The following is a 16,165-nucleotide window of genomic DNA, read 5'->3' on the forward strand; positions in this document are numbered from 1 at the left end:
ATATGTATACTTATAGGTAGTAGGTACAGTCCAGTCGGTTTTGTTGATCTAGCGGGTTTTCCGCTATTTTTACTATACTTAGTATATCAAAAAATGACAGCGATAGAAGAAACACATACTTAAATAAATGAAGAATAATTAGCGTAAATTCAAACTGAACACAGGACATTTATATTTAGCCGAAAGACCGGAAAAAACACAGTGACACCGCAACCACAAACCGGCGATTCATAACCTTTCTGGAGAACCCACATATTTTGTAGCTTATATAAAGTTGCAAACAAGTCTCTAACGGTGACTCAACGAACTTTATTTTAAATAAACGTGCGGTTTATTTGTGTTTAGTTCTTTCCAAACTCGCTTGTGCCAGCAGTTGTGTATTTTCTCGAATTCTCATTGTAGGTAAAATATAAACAAAATCTTATCAGAACGTAGTAAATGATTTTGTGTAAAAAATTTGTCTGCAGGAGCAAGACTTTCTTCTGCAGTATAGCCTCAAAGATGTCAACAAATGCAGAAGATCAGTTTTTCCAAGCAGCAAAACAACTGGTTCCAGTTTTGTCCAATGCTAAGCACAAGGGTCAAGCTGGAAGAATCGGAATAGTAGGAGGTTCATTGGAGTACTCTGGTGCTCCTTTTTTTGCAGGCATGAGCGCTCTCAGGACTGGCGCTGATCTTGTGCATATATTTTGCTGCAAAGAAGCAAGTATTCCCATAAAGTCTTTCAGTCCAGAACTCATCGTTCATCCAGTTTTGGATGATAACAATGCATTAAGTCAAATTGAACCGTGGCTAGAGCGTCTTCATGTCATCTTGATTGGCCCAGGATTGGGCAGAGATCAAAAGGTTTTGAATACTGTTGGAAAGTTAATAGAAGTATGTCGTGGAGTATCTAAACCTTTAGTAATCGATGCAGATGGTCTATTTTTAGTTGGACAGAATACGCAATTGATAAAAAATTATCCCAGTGTTGTACTCACTCCTAATTCCATGGAATTTACCAGATTGGTAAAAGCATTTTTGAATAAGACTGTTGAGCCAGAGAAAGTCGTTGATGGAAAACTTTTGAAAGAATTAGGTACGTACAAAACAAATATGAATTTGACTTCCTACATCTCAATGACTCAGAGACCATTGACAGTCAAGCTAAGCTGACTCAAAATTATTTAGAGAATTGAATTTCCAAAAGTAAATTTAAATCAGCTCGAGCAAAGTAAACATTGACTAATAGAGGCAGGCAGTTTAAAGATGTGAAAACATTGCTAAACATATTATTCACCAATTTGATCTACTCTAGTATCAAAAAATATTTTTAACATTTGTTTTAAAAAATCCTAACAATATCTGTCTCTGTTCAACAGCCCAAACGATCGGCGAAAAAGTAGTCATTCTGCACAAGGGCAGCACCGACGTGATAGGAGACGGTCGTGCAGTTAGCACCAACATTTCCTGCTCGGAAGCAGGCTCGTTTCGTCGCTGCGGTGGTCAGGGCGACCTTCTTTCAGGAGCGCTTTCGACCTTCACCTGCTGGTCTCAAGGTCACGAGCCTAGTGAGCCAACACCACAGATGCTCGCCTGCTACGCGGCTAGTCGCCTGGTTAGAGAATGCAATAGTGCCGCGTTCAAGATTGGAGGTAGAGGAATGCTCGCCTCGGATATGTTGCACCAGGTCGCGCCTACCTTTGCCAAGTTGTATGAGACGTAATCAAATATATCCAAGTTTTTTACTATTGCGTGATCAACTTTGGGTTAATATGGTAAACCAAAGAATTAGGTGTGATTTAGATTGTACATACATATCTTTATAAGTGGGCCGGGTTATGAGGAGGCATTTTACTCTCGGAATATGCGTTTTAAAAGTTTTACACAGTTTATAAAAATTATCGAGTGTAAAAATATTTTGTGATATATGTAGGTCAAATATATTTTCAAAGTTAAATAATTAACACACAGTTTTACGAGCGTATAACTTTATTTTATGATCACTTCTTGGCACTTAATATTAATTCAATTTATAATTTTTTTTTTTTAATTCGCAACAAAAATTTCTTAAGATTTATTCAATCGAAATCGTGCTTTTCGGATATTGACAAAAAAAAAGTAAAATCATATATACACGTTACGATGAGCAATAATTTGACATCATTATTACCGTGAAACGAATTTCACTGAAAAAAGCTCGTGTCTTTTAAACCTTTTGTTTTTCAGTTATTATTATTATCGTTAAGCGCTACGGAAACAAAATATCTGCACTTACGGTTGAGAGAATCTACAAAATTAACGATTAAAATACTGCTAACTTCCGTCACGGCAAAATTAGATTCATCCGTGCATATATTAATTTATAAGGGTATAATCACTAAATCTCACGTGGTAAAAATAATCGTTGTTGTTTGCTTATTACATAATACTCTGGCTACGATGAAATCAACGGTCGAAAATTCAAGTGCGTCGTCCCATATTCTCACAAAGATTTTTGTAACAAGTATCCCTTAAACTTAAATACTACGTTGGTAATACAATTTTCGTTATCCAGTCTTAACATAATTTTTTTATAATGACTGATTGGTACGTCAATTTTTTTGCGATATCGATGTTAAGACCAGATTAAACAATAAAATATTATGGCTTGTCAACCCTGGACTTTTAGCCAAAAGCATAGTTAAATGTAAGAAAAAAAACGATTATGATGCGTTAAGTCTGTAAAAAAAAGATTGCAACGTTTCATTTAAGTAATTGCACTGTCTGAAGTACAAAGTCCCCAAATAAAAAAATCAACATATTGCGCTTCTCAATAATCAGAAGAAAACGGGATCTTGTACTTCACACGTATAGTTACTTTATAAAAGCAACTTACGCCTACCAGTTATATTCAAGTTTACGCTTCCTAAATAGTTCTATGTATAAATTATGGGCTTTTTAAGTTCAGCAGTTTTGCGACAAAACTCTTTCTATATATAATTATCTTGTCGGTATAACTCCACAAATATATATATAGGAATAAAAGAGATTCATTTACGTCGAAACGCTTTTCTCTGTCAGCTAATAAAGTATAGTTGTCAGAAAAATATCGATATAGCTTCTCTAAGTTTACATTTGGAACAATTTGTTATTCTCACTTATAGTTGTATGTTATGTATGTTTTCGTTCACTGGTGTGTCGGTTAAGATTTGGGCGGCAAAGGCGATTCATATAATTGCGAACCAAATAAAATGCTATACGAGTTTGGTATAACTAAAAAATTAACTTTTGATTTTCAACAGCTATAATATATAGGTCTCAGTCACAACTAATCATACTCGCATTTTGATTTTAATAATTGCTCAACGCTAAAACTTACGAAAAATTCAATATTCAGATATAAAATTTATGTCAGAGCAAAAATCTGTTCGACCGACGTGTGTGATACGCTCGCGTTGCAGTCCTGCACGTATATAGTTCTTAAAAATTGACGTTTCTCGTTGCGCAAGCATCTACTTACAAAGACAACTCAATTGCTTATCATCGTTTTCATGTCGGAAAACACTCTCAGTCGAAATGAAATCACGAAGCTATAAGATTTCGATGAAAACGTCGGTTAAACAGAAATGAATAAAGTTATAAAATTAAAATAAAAACATGTGTCATCGCCGATTCTCACACATCACTCACTGCGATTCAAAATACTCCCTCGTCGTTTCTGTCAATCTTTACAATCACTCTCGCTCTCACACGCTTATACGATAAAACGGCTGCGCCTCTTCGCCAGCACAGATGCGAGGGCACGTCGTACACATTGTGTATATATATATATATATATATATATATATATACCGATATAGCCGATCGACTAAAATCGTGTAAATTTAAATTATTATATTAAGAAATAAGTAACTAAGACGCGGGTGTTGTGAGTTATCATAAGTATAGGGCAATTATGATTAGGGTATTAGGATAGCGGGGGTCAGTTGCGGCGGCTGAGTACTACGAGTAGAAGGTCAGTACGGACGAGTGATTGCCCCGGATCAGGAGCGTGGGTGGCATGTCACGGGTTAGGGCTTCCAGCCAGGCCATGTATAGGGGCGCCGAGAGTGCACCTTTCCTCGGCATCGGCAGGGACCTGTTAACATTTTTCTTTTATTATTTGTTAATGATAAACCTTGATTTTTGCTAATTTTTTTTTTCGAATTGTGCAGGATCTTACATTACGACCATCGTCGACTGACTGGAGTTTTCTAGAAGGAGCTCGCGGAGCCTCAACTGTCGGAACGTTTTGTCTCTCAGACTTTGAAGCTCTGCGTCGGTCACCACGCATTCTGCGAAATCAAAGTCGAATCATTGTAGTTATGCGAGTTAGCTTGCTATTCTTGATAGAAGATTTTTTTCCGTGGGATCGTATGATCTTACCTGCGTTATCCGAGGCGTCGTTTTTCCGGAACTCCGAGATGACTTTGTCAAAGAAATCTTGAGTCTCCTGTTTAGGCTGCACGCTTATGTCGTCGACCATCTTCAAACTCGTGTACTTTATGCGGAATTTGGCCATGATTTCTGCCATCCTGTAAAGCGGCAATTTTTAGCGAGTGTTTCTATAAAATACCGAGCATTAGGAAAAATATTATGCTTGAAACTTACTCTTTCTCTTGAGCGCCGATGTCCTGCTTGTGATTCGCGAGGGCGAAGATCCTCATCTTGCAGTGCTCCCAATTCGTTCTGGTGCTGATGATGTACGGTAGGAGGATAGTTAGACCTATTTTATTGAATTAGGAAAAATCGCGTTAGGTAAAATTGTTTTTGCCTTGTCTATGCATTAATATCTGAAAAAATTCGTATACGAACCGCCATCGTCGTACAGCCACCAGACGTCGATAATACCGTTTTTGTGTTTCTTCTGGAAAATCGTCAAATACTCCGGTACCACCGATAAGCCGTTTTGTTTGTTGTTCCTGTAAAAAAATGTCGATAATTGTAAATCCGCACACTTTTTCAACTGAAACCAGTGTTAATTATTTCAAACCTACATCAACATTTTCTCAGCTAGATGCCTCTTCTTGTTCTTCAAATGATCCCGCGCACTCCAGTGCGTCGGGGAGTCTCGAATAGGCGCCGTAGCATCCGGAGGAATGAATTGTGTTCCTGTAAGAGTAACGTACGATCAAATTTACAATTCAAAACCTCAACGCGCCAGCGCAATCAGGCCTGCCAATTAAGTTGGCAAGCCGTGTACGTACATGCTTGCCAACAACCCCCCTCCCTTCCACTCGAAAAAATCCCTATACGGTCGCCAAATATTCCTAGAAACTCACCTATACTGGGGACACTTTGAACTCGAGCAATGCCGCGTCCGCTCATGGACAGGTCGCTGTCGGCGTGCATGAGGGTGTTACCGGCGAGGTCGTAACTGCTCTGGACGAGAGCGCCGGAATGTTGCTCGTCCTCGGCGCTTCCTGTACTGCCGACGCTCGAGCAGTCCAGGCCCTCGGCGATGCGAAGGATCGCCACTGCCAATCGGTGGTCGAAGGCGTTACTGTTGAAAAGAGAAGGAACGTTTATCATTTATTTGTCGTGATATTTTTCGTCTACTGCATGCTAAGTAGCTTTTTTGCACAGCTTTTAGAATTTTAGAAGAAATACTTCACAATAGTATCTCCCGATCGTTACTCTTCGAAGAACTTTTGCAATTCCAAGTCCATACATGTATTTCTGCTCGACAAAGACACAAATCCACACCGTCCACGCAATAAAGTTTGGGGGAAAAAAATAGGCGAGGGAAAATGGCTTTTGAGCGTAAATATATTGGCAGAATTGCTGCGGGACAGAAAATGCAGACTTCGCAGCATCCGCGGTAAAGTCACGTACTTTGCAGCGTAATTTTAACGATTCGATCTCACCGTACGTGCCCCGCTGTAGCTTTACGAGCTCATAAGATTTAGCAATAAATGCAGCATTATATAGGCTGCTGTTTGCCCAAAGGCTGGCGATACGTGGACACTGTCTACTTGCAGTAGATGAACTTTAATCCGGCGGTTATACGCGTTCTTATTACGCTGACAGTTTTAACGCGCTTATATTTATTTATATAATGAAAACAAATGAATTTTTCGACATTTATCGAATCAGATAAAGCGGGAGAAAAAACTTTCTCGTAATCTTTAAAGCCGGGCATTTGAAAGAAAAGTTCGTCTCTCTCTTTCACCCGGGAAATAACAAGCTTTAAAAAAGGTCACCCGTATACAATTGGACCGCGACCTACAATGGAATAAATTCGCGATAAATCAATCAAATCCTGCACGAACGCTGCGAATGAGAAAAAGCGTAGACAGTACCGCGGTAATCTCGGTGTAAACATGTTGACGATCACGGGGCTCGTATTTTACAATATACAAGCAACGCGGGGCGAGGGGTATAAAAAAGGGATGAGGGAACGAATGGAATTAATTAAAATCGAGGAAAAGTTCGCAGCAGAGTGTTTTTATCCGTTTCGCGCACGAAAACAATGCGCGGAAGGAAAGCTTCTATACGTAAAACTTTCATTGAATTTAATTAATTAAAGAAAGTATGTTGTGCACTCACTGCAATACGTTGAAGTACTCCTGCAGTTCCTTGTAGCTGCAGCTGCTCCAGTGAGTCTTGTAGCCCATGAGAACGACGTTGGGAGCGAGTTTACCAACACCGGAGGTCTGCATCATCGCCGAGGCGCCTTTTTCCAGACTCAACTCCTCGACTACGTGGTAGAACGACTTTATACGGTGACGTTGCAGCCAGGCGTAGCCCTGACGCAGGTGAGCCGAGCGAACTCGGTATGACATTCGCGACTGCGTGGAGTGAATGTTATCGTGAACACTTTTTTTTTTTTTTTTGATATTTTGATGTTATTGAAGGTCACTTACGGGGTAGATTTCACCGCAGATCAGAAGGGAGTTGTTCTTGGTGATGAGATTGGCCAGGTGTAGTAGGGCGGGTCTGGCGTTCGGTGCACCGGATAGAGCCAGGATTTGGGGACAGTAGTTCTTCACGTGCTCGTCGATGGAGTTCAATCTGGGAATCACATTTTTTTCATATTCATAAGGTTTGGATACAAGAAAGATTTTTACTATACGCGGCTTTCTTGTTATCATCGTCGATTTACAAATTGCCAAGATCTATACGAAACCGGATAAGTCCAGTTAAAATATCTTCATCTTGGAAAACAGCTACATATCTATGCACGATAATACAAAATGTAAACAATTTTTTCCTCATTCTCGATCCGAGCAACAAACTCGCATGAATAATAGCGGAAACAAGACACTGCACGATTAACATTGGCGAATTGAAGAAAGAGACTTAACGACGGCGTCAATAATACACCGTCCGCGCAAAAAGTCTGCTAATTACATCTCCAATCATACGTAGAAACGCACGAGAGTAAGTAATTGAATGACGTAAGGTATGAGGGTGAACATAAAAAATGTACACGCATACCTGTAGGCGATGGATAAGGCCGTCTTGTAGGTCTGCGCCTGCGTAGAGCTGCCCCAGTTGACGTCCGGCTTCCTGTAGACGACTATCAGATAGAGAGCAAATATGATGACGAACGTGACGAGGGACGTTACCCAATCGATCAGGAACATAATTGCTACGCAGGCAATGAATCCCAGAAGTGAGAGCCACGTGTTGTAATACTGCAAATTGCCAACGGAAGCTGACGGTTATTATTCGTTTTGTTGCAGCGAATTTTAGACGCGGATTAAGGGGGTGTGCGAAACTGTTTTACCAATACAAAGTTTGAAGCTATAAGTTCGTAATTGATACCATGAAAATAATTGAACGAAAATGCTGTGTTCGGTTGATAAAACAGTTTCAGATGTGATACAGGACCCTTACAAACGCACAGTAAATTCCAATAAATCTCATCTCGACGAACGGTAAATTGAAAATTGCTGTATGATCTTAAGGGCCCATAGGCATAAATATATAAGTACACGCTTAATAGACTTTTTTACGACTCACCTTGAACGTGGGTCGCCAGCCGAGCGGCCGTACGAGCGCCGCGTGGAATGTGCAGAAGTTGATGAGGGCGTAAGACGCGAGGTAGAAATTCGAGATTAGGGGTGCCACAGCGTTTAGGTTGGCTGTAAGCATATAAAAAATTCCGCCTCAGTCGCTGCTCCTGCTGCTTATTATACGTGTTTCAATATCGCGCTGTTAAGTGACGGGAAAATGGAGTGGAGGAAGAGGATTTTTTAAGCAGGTCGTGTGGGTGTAACGAGTCGAAAATGCTCGTTTGTCGGATTATCCTGAATTTCATGCTTGTCGGGCGTGAAATTCGTAATGGAAAATTTCGGGGGAAGATTTGTGCTTATGGTGGCTATTTATTTGCTTGAGAACATAAGCGACTAATACTTTGCTATGTGTTTATGTATTGATAGTAAACTCAAAAAAGTCTTTTATCCCGAGAGAAAATATCGATCATTCCCGATATAACGCGATTACGAATCGTCGCGGCGCGGCTGATGTCAATTAAAAACAAAGCCAAACTAATTCCGCAACTAGGCCAGCGCAAGCGAAATATCCCCTTCTAGCGAACAATATAGATCCCAAAAGGACACATGTCCAGCGCACACGAGTATATTACCTCTCCGCAACGGGAGAAAAGAGGTCAGAAAACGGTAGGCGGCGTCGAGTATAAGAGAACACAATAATCGAGTTATCTCGCTGTACGAGTCAATCAATTACCGATGAGTACGAAGAGCGCAGCGACGAAGAAGGTGAGCACGTAGCCGCGATACGGCTCGCCGGACTTGCCGTAGCCTTTGCTGAAATAGATCAGGCCGGGATAGATGCGATCCTGACCGAGAGCCTGGATTAGACGTGGTACGGAGATCAGATTCGTCAGTGCCGTTGACAGGGTTGCCGCGAAACAGCCTGCGTAGATGAACGGACCCCAGACTGACATTAGCTGCATCATCTGTGGACAGTAGATTTTGCTTATTTGTCGTTGTGTATTATCATTTTGTCTTGAGAAAAAAAAAAATAATAATAATTGTATCATTCTCTGACCAGACTCGGCATGTTTCTACTCGTGGGTTTCTAGCTAATATGTGTATTCTCTTTACTGCTTGAAAAATTTTCATATTACTTATTCTAAGCTTGTATCCGATAAAAGCGAGCAAAGTGTAGGGGATAAGAAGCGCATAATTCTAAATATAGAGCGAGAATATTCGTGGAACGTGCGGCTATGCATAACTTGGTACAAGACTTATATAAATTTCGAAAAGATCATTTTTGAAGAGTCGATGCAGCCACGCTTTTTGCAAGAATAGAAAACAAAGAAGTATGACATTTATTATTATAATCAGCTACGCAAAAATAAGAAAATATACGACAGCACATTTAAAAAGCAATAATAAATACTTTTACGACTCTTTGTCTCTCAATTAGTTATTCGAACGACGACGACATGTTTCACGAGGGACTTGAAAAAAACGTTCAATTTAGATAATTCATCGCGATAAGTGAGGCTAAGCAGCGTTAAAAAAAAAAGCGAGAGAGAGAGAGAGACGCGCGTTTTTGTTTATGTAATTTATATTATACTAAATATACGAAGGAAAAACGTGAGGTGACTCCAAGGACGGAGTATAGAGGAACCAGGTGTTATCTCACGGATAGCTGCAGCTCGCGCGTAAGTTATTTTCACGGTCAGCGCTGCTGACCTCAACCGCACGCTATCGCTTGAATACACCGACTACTACTACTACTACTGGCTATTTCTTTGCTCGAAAAATATACTCTTTTGTCATTTAGGACCGAGTCGATAGATATGATTATATACAAGCACTTTATAACTCACCGAGTAGCTATTATGCAAACCGCTCTTGCAGCCGTCCTTGCTGAACGGATCACACATGGCGATGGTGCCGTTGAGGATTTCGCCACTGGCGTCCCTGATAGCCGCTCCACCGGCGAAGAACACGAAGGTGACGTAACTGATCATGGACATGAGCAGAGCCAGAAGTGTTCCTACCGGGATGCTACTCGCGGGATCTTTCAGGTCGCCGGAGATATTGGCTCCGGCTTGGATTCCCGTGACGGACGGAAAGAAAATCGCGAAGACCGAGAAGAAGGTCTGGTTCGCGCCCTCGGAGTAGCGGTAGTCGGGCAGCCAGTTGTCCATGAAGACGGTGCCTGCGATCGCGCGTAAGAGTAGTTTTAAAATTGAAAATTGAAAAATGTTCGATAAAAAAAAGAAAAAAAAACCTCACTGTTAAATCCCGTGAATCCACCAGCTCTGTCCTGAAGACTCCTTGGTCCGATGAGCGCACCGATGAGGAAATCGACGATGGCGCCGACGATGATGGCGATCAGGAAATTCTGCGCCTGAGAACATAGCCACAATCCTACTTTAAAAATTCGGCACGTTGATTTTTCCACCTGGCACGCGTCTTCGAACTGCGTCTCTCACCTTTGATTCCCACTCCATGCCGATGGCACAGATGAGCACCATTACGAGTATCGCGACAATTCCGACGATCTGAACGTCGTGGAAGCCGTTGTCGATGATCTTCAGACCGTGTTCGTGGAGCAGCTGGTTCAGCGAGTCGCAGAAACCGATGGTGTTCATCGAGGCGGCCACGGCGTTGGCGAAGGCGAAGACGATGCCGACCGAGGCGCCGAACTCCGGACCGAGGGATCGAGAGATTATGAAGTAGATGCCCCCTGAAATCGATTGTTATTTTTTTTTTTTTTTTTTGTCGGAAACGTGAGCTTTTATATTAAGGATAGGAGGAGCTCTTTTGCCTAGGCGGGGCGCAACAGGTTTATTGCTCTGTGGGTCGGGTATATACACAGGCGATATAATTAACGGGTTGCATCGATCCGCGGAATTTTTTTTTTTTTTTTTTTTTTTTTTTTTATGATCAGCTGTAGTTTCAGGAGTGTCATTCTCGAAAAATCATAGGCCAAAAAAAAGAGAAAAATCATTCATCTATACGCGCGCGGTGGATCGATGCGTCGCGACGAGCGCGAGCGTTAGCCAAATTAAATTTATGATAAACAAAATGCTGAATAAACATAAACAAGCGATCGATCAAGCGGAGCTTTCCTCTTCCCTCTTCGGCCTAATTCGCGTCCCCTATTTCCTCGCCGTCCCATTATTTCCCCTCCTGTGATCGTCCTCGTGTTTCGCTACCTTATACGTATATTTTCTTATTGCAAATATGATTTGCCTGTATCATCTTTCGCGTATTATAATATACACTGGGGGATATTCCCATTATCGTCGCAATCTCCGTTTATAGCTATAGACAGTCTTTTATGAGAATTAGCTAATATAGTATACCTGGTATGTACAGTAGCTCAGAAGAATAAAAAAATGCACTTTTTTTGTTCATTTCGGAATTCAAAATAAAACAAATAGGAAAAAGTATGAGTATTATAATTCAGATGTCTTCCACGTGTTATAGCTACAATTGAACGCCCATTTTCAAGAACCACTTACAAGCCCACGTCATCAACGTCTCGCCAGAGAGATATAAAGAGAAAGAGAAAAAAAGACTAATCCACGTGTCGGCCAAGATTTCCCCACCCCTCGAGAGTACATCAGACATAAGTATATACACACCAGCCATCCGGCTAACAATCTAACGATCCTCGACATCGAGTAGAACAAGAACAACTTCCCCGCGGGATTCCCGCATACATCATCTCCCTCTCTGTATGTGTGTGTGTGTGTGTGTGTGCGTGTGTGTCGTAGATCAAACCCTCTCCGATATACGTATACACAGCACACCCACATGTATACACACCTCCCTTTACTTCGCCATTAGTGCTGATGGCGCTGAGGCTGAGGGTCGTGATGACGCAGACGAAGGCGGATATGCCGATGATGATGCAGGTGTGCAGGATGCCAGCCTGGGCGACGACCCAGGAGAGACGGAGGAACAGCATGACGCCCCATATGTTCAGCAGGCAGGGGATCAGCACACCCTGGATCCAGCCCAGCTTGATGCCCACGTGCTTTTTCGCGGCTGCTTGACCGCTGGCGTTGTGTCCACCCATCGGAAGACCGGCTTCCAAGGTGGCTGCGTTCATCAGGTCCTGCGTGCATGTAGGAGGTGATTGTTATATGCTTTTTAGTCGAGTGTGCGTCAAGATATAGATTTTATGATTATACGAGATGACAGTACTAATTTTTGTAGTGTGCGGCACAGTATAGTTTACGAATCAAGCATTTGATATACTTAATACTGCTGCTCTTAAAAAAAAAGCTTTTTAGAAAAATTCGAAAATGATAAAATGAAAGAAAAACAAAAAAATTAAATTATCACTAAACCATTCCGACACTTTCTCTGCAAAAAGACAAGGGATCCTGGACATTCTGGGTAAAACCTCGCCGTCGTAAAGTTTTCGAAAAGCAGATCTCGGAAGCACGAAGCTGTCCTCGTCGAGGGGTGAAACTCAATCTATTCATTAGATTGACACTTTAATGATGCGGCTGCTCACTTCCCGCGAGAGGAGAATGAGAGTTTCAACTCGAAAGATTTACAAGGAAAACCTCTGCCCAATACACTTAACCGTGACGACGTATAAATGTCGCGTCGATTGTCTATAGTAAATCTTCCTGCGCAGCGTTAGACTTTCAATCATCATTTTTCAAAATACAGCCAGACTTTTCGCGGAAATATTTCAGTACATCGACGAGCCAAAGTTACGCAGCCGTTAATCATACTATAAGTTATTATAAAAATGTTCTTACGCAAATCCTATTATTTTTTGTGAATGTATTCGTGATCGATACCTTATACGATTACGTTTCCTGTGTTTGACAAATTTATACCCGTACACAATGACGAACGACCGCTAAAAATCAGCTCTTTCCCAAGAAATCGCCGCTAATTTTCCGATTCACCAAACCGCCGCGAAAATAAAACGCTAATCAAGAAATCGGCCTCATTTCGACTCCGCGCAATCAGGGCTATGGCATAATAGGATTTCGGCAAAATTGCCACAGCTCGAGGAGACCAAAATGACGCTGTATCGTTTAATCCAACAGCTCGACTGCTGCTCCTCCAAGATATAATCGATCGGCTTTTCAGAGCGAGTAATTGATATACCTTTTTTTTATTTCACGCAAAAAGTGCTTACGCAACGTTTATTACAACAAACGTGAATTTTTTCTATCAACCAACAGTAAAACTACAGCTCGCATGTCGCGACTAGCGTAAATAAACGCGCAGTCGCGAAATTACCGCGTGCAATGCCTCAAGTGCCGTCGCGCGCACATATCGAACGACGTGTTTCGACTCGAGGCCTCGATTACCAGCGCGGAGATAATATCGTCCGTGCAATAAACCGACGACAAATGCATTTCATTCTGCGAGGGAGAAGGAAGAAAGGAGGCGAAAAATGGCTTTGCACTTTGGGAGACATCTCTTATCGCTATCTCTCCCCCCCCCCTCTGCGCTGTACTCTTATTAAACCCTCGCGCGCTGTGTGTGGGTGTGTGTCCGAGGGACGGACGCACACTAGAGGCGAATATACGCACGCACTATATAGTCGACTTTCTGGGTCAGCCGGAAGGGACAGGAGGACTCGGCTTTGTTATATTTTTTTCTTCGGCTCGATCTGCGGCTTACAACGAGTTTTTGATTAGAATCGTGTAGAGGGAGGCGATTTATATTCGGAGTATATGTCGAACTGTCGTAAACAGGCGTTTGATCGGAGAGCCTAATAAGCAGCATTAAACGAAAACAATAAGCGCGCGAGTTGGAATATCGAATTATACTATACGTACGTGTGTGTACGTGTACATCGGTGCGAAGAGATCGATATTTTAATTTCGAGAGTTTCGCGCGTCGGGAGGTTTAATTAAGATTTCACCTTCGCGATACACACTCCTCTGTCCGCAGAGAGAAATAATAAAGGATCATATCGCGAACGATTCGAGAATAAATTGTTTTATAAACGTCGAAATCAAGGCGCAGACGCGTCTGCCAAAACGAGAGCGTTTTAATTTGACCTTCGTTTACGGCTGAGCAAACTTAATAAACCATCTGCGCTCATCTATCCCTTTTTCGCTCGTGTCGCGCGACGCCGCGTGCTTATATATACGCGCAAGGCTTGAAGAGAAGAAGAAGAAAAAAAGTTTCTTCATTCTTCCTCCCGAGAGTTATAAGCGGTCGAAATTTCCTTGTTCGCTCTGCTTCGTATTAACGCTGAGTTTCTACTTTCTTTTCGTTATACTCGCGCGAATGGTTTATATCGTTGCGCGGCACAAGTTGTTCCGACGTTTACAGGTCTTTAAAAGAAAGGGTCGGGAACGTAAGGACGTTTTCTCGAAAAAGTTGGGCAAAGCTCCTCTAAGCTTTTGGTGTAAACTGCGAGAGAAATTACCGAGTTTCACTATAAACTGTGATTAACAAAGGCGTGGTATAGTGTGCGGCTGATTTAGTTGAACATTTTCGCAAAAGAAAAAAACACGCGAGCTTAGTTTATGGTGTAAGCATTAAGCGCTCGAAAGAAGAGGCGAAGAAAAAACACCTTTATTTTCTCTCAAGCTCTCGTCGCCTTTTCTCCCGCAGAAGGGCAGTGACACCGTTTTTTTTTCCTCTCGAAGGAGGAGAAGAGAGTCTCGCCGCACGAGGCAGACGACGAGGAGGAGCGGAGAATCTCTCTCTCTCTCTCTCTCTTCTTCGCGGGATAAAATATTCAGGCCGATAGTTTATGAATTCGAGCTTTTTATCGGCTGCAATTTTCGACTGATATCTTTCGGATATCTGAAAGCTCTATATACTCGATGGGGTGAAAAGAGGTCGGGAATGGAAGACGAATCGCGAAAAATGTTCCGGGCTAAAAGTAGACGAGATATTCGTACATCCATCTCCTAGTGTTATATACATTAGTGTCGTGTGCGCTGCAGGCAAAAATTGTAGGAGAAAAAGTTTGCTCGGCAAAGTTTGTCAATACGGCGACGATCGCGATGGAAACTTTTGATTCGATAAACAATAAGCAGATCTCGACCTATATAAAGAAACGGCACGCGCCGATCAGGCTCAATTGGCTCTGGCGCTATAAGGCGTTAAAAAGTTCTCCGAAGACGCGCGCTTAATTGTTTATCCACGCGCCGCCAGCTGGGTCGCGGTTGAAAAATCCCGGCAAAAAGTACAGTCCGGTTCGATCCGATTTCAACCGGAGACTATCATATATGCTTCTTTAATTTCCTCGCGTATACGGACCTTGAGATGACGTTTTACAGCGAATGGGCGTGACTGTTTACTCTGAGCTTTCTTCTCATCGAGAATCTCGTTATACAGCCTGGAATAAACAATAATCGAATCGAAAAACTGAAGGAGCTGAGTTCGTTTACCGACACGTGTCGGCTCTCTTTAATTCGTCGTCAAACACAGGGCGACCGGCCCACGCAGGCAATTACAGCGAGAGCTCTCTAAAGAAAAAGCTTCGAATAATTGAAACGCTGCGCTGCACCGCAACTCGTCCCCTAAAAAATCCTCGAGCTTCATCGCTCGTATCTGCGCACAAGGGGATAAGCAGGCGTCGCTCTTTTCTATAAGTGAAATAAACAACAAATTCAAGCTTAACGGCTAGACGCGACGGCCGTCGACGTCGGGGAAAAAAGGAGGACTCCGAGTCGCCGTCCGGTCGCGTCATGTCGCCGCAGACGCGCATAGTATGAAAGAGAGAGAAAGTGGATGAATTATCGATCGAGAGCTGGACTGGATGTATACGCACGAAAGTATAGAAGAAGAAGAAGAAGAAGAAATGGTGTGTGCGTGAGTACTTCCGCTTACCTTAGCGGGGTTTCCCTCGTGGAGCTCGGCGAGGGATGGACGCTTCGCGCGTCTGCTCAGTCTGGAACAAGAGAAGATGTTGCGGTGAGAGGATTTTTATTTATTGTTTTTTTTTTTTTTTTTTTTTTTTCGTGAGACGCATAGGAGATGCGTTTTCTATCGAAGTTTTTAATTTGAGAATTAGTTTACGACCTGGCGGGTGTGTGAGTTTTATGCGGTATAATTGCGCCGTAATTTGCATATTCACTCCCGCGTGAAAAGTTTCGTAATTGCTTTTCGGCTCGAATATGTCTCGCGCTTAGACTGTAGAGTGAGTCTTAAAATCATTTGCTCTATAATTGTACTACTTCAATTAGTCGCAGCTATAGCACTAGACAATCTGTGAATATAACTTTCATCAA

At 42.2% G+C, this 16,165-nt stretch overlaps 2 protein-coding genes across 10 annotated transcripts in view; one reads left to right on the forward strand and one right to left on the reverse strand.

Moving 5' to 3' along the window:
* On the forward strand, positions 1 to 3,617 carry LOC100120400 (ATP-dependent (S)-NAD(P)H-hydrate dehydratase). 3 transcript variants are annotated; one of them, XM_001603997.6, is made up of 3 exons: positions 1 to 398; positions 468 to 1,078; positions 1,362 to 3,617. In XM_001603997.6, exons 2-3 carry the CDS (start codon positions 502 to 504, stop codon positions 1,703 to 1,705), a joined length of 921 nt encoding a protein of 306 aa, XP_001604047.1. In that variant the 5' UTR covers positions 1 to 398; positions 468 to 501; the 3' UTR covers positions 1,706 to 3,617. The 3 variants fall into 3 exon arrangements, with proteins under 3 accessions (XP_001604047.1, XP_031777010.1, XP_008215205.1); XM_031921150.2 differs by having other exon boundaries at positions 3 to 324; positions 403 to 1,078; positions 1,362 to 3,293; XM_008216983.4 differs by having other exon boundaries at positions 33 to 402; positions 1,362 to 3,293.
* The window catches only part of LOC100120428 (bumetanide-sensitive sodium-(potassium)-chloride cotransporter), a 27,093-nt gene continuing 12,886 nt past the window's right edge, over positions 1,959 to 16,165 (reverse strand). For 6 of the 7 annotated variants that reach the window (XM_031921148.2, XM_016981056.3, XM_008216986.4 and 3 more), the window contains 17 exons: positions 15,765 to 15,825; positions 11,763 to 12,054; positions 10,421 to 10,674; positions 10,221 to 10,335; positions 9,809 to 10,143; positions 8,695 to 8,926; positions 7,969 to 8,090; positions 7,441 to 7,640; positions 6,867 to 7,014; positions 6,550 to 6,791; positions 5,283 to 5,503; positions 4,998 to 5,112; positions 4,816 to 4,922; positions 4,612 to 4,726; positions 4,387 to 4,535; positions 4,184 to 4,295; positions 3,727 to 4,099 (listed from right to left, as the gene is read on the reverse strand). In XM_031921148.2, the coding sequence (XP_031777008.1) occupies positions 3,964 to 4,099; positions 4,184 to 4,295; positions 4,387 to 4,535; positions 4,612 to 4,726; positions 4,816 to 4,922; positions 4,998 to 5,112; positions 5,283 to 5,503; positions 6,550 to 6,791; positions 6,867 to 7,014; positions 7,441 to 7,640; positions 7,969 to 8,090; positions 8,695 to 8,926; positions 9,809 to 10,143; positions 10,221 to 10,335; positions 10,421 to 10,674; positions 11,763 to 12,054; positions 15,765 to 15,825 (2,956 nt within the window). In that variant the 3' untranslated portion in view covers positions 3,727 to 3,963. Of the gene's footprint in view, positions 4,100 to 4,183; positions 4,296 to 4,386; positions 4,536 to 4,611; positions 4,727 to 4,815; positions 4,923 to 4,997; positions 5,113 to 5,282; positions 5,504 to 6,549; positions 6,792 to 6,866; positions 7,015 to 7,440; positions 7,641 to 7,968; positions 8,091 to 8,694; positions 8,927 to 9,808; positions 10,144 to 10,220; positions 10,336 to 10,420; positions 10,675 to 11,762; positions 12,055 to 15,764; positions 15,826 to 16,165 lie in introns of all 7 variants that reach the window. The other variant, XM_008216985.4, reaches the window with a different exon arrangement.

This window comes from Nasonia vitripennis, chromosome 1 (genome assembly GCF_009193385.2).
Source record: "Nasonia vitripennis strain AsymCx chromosome 1, Nvit_psr_1.1, whole genome shotgun sequence".
Classification (NCBI taxonomy): Eukaryota; Metazoa; Arthropoda; class Insecta; order Hymenoptera; family Pteromalidae; genus Nasonia; species Nasonia vitripennis.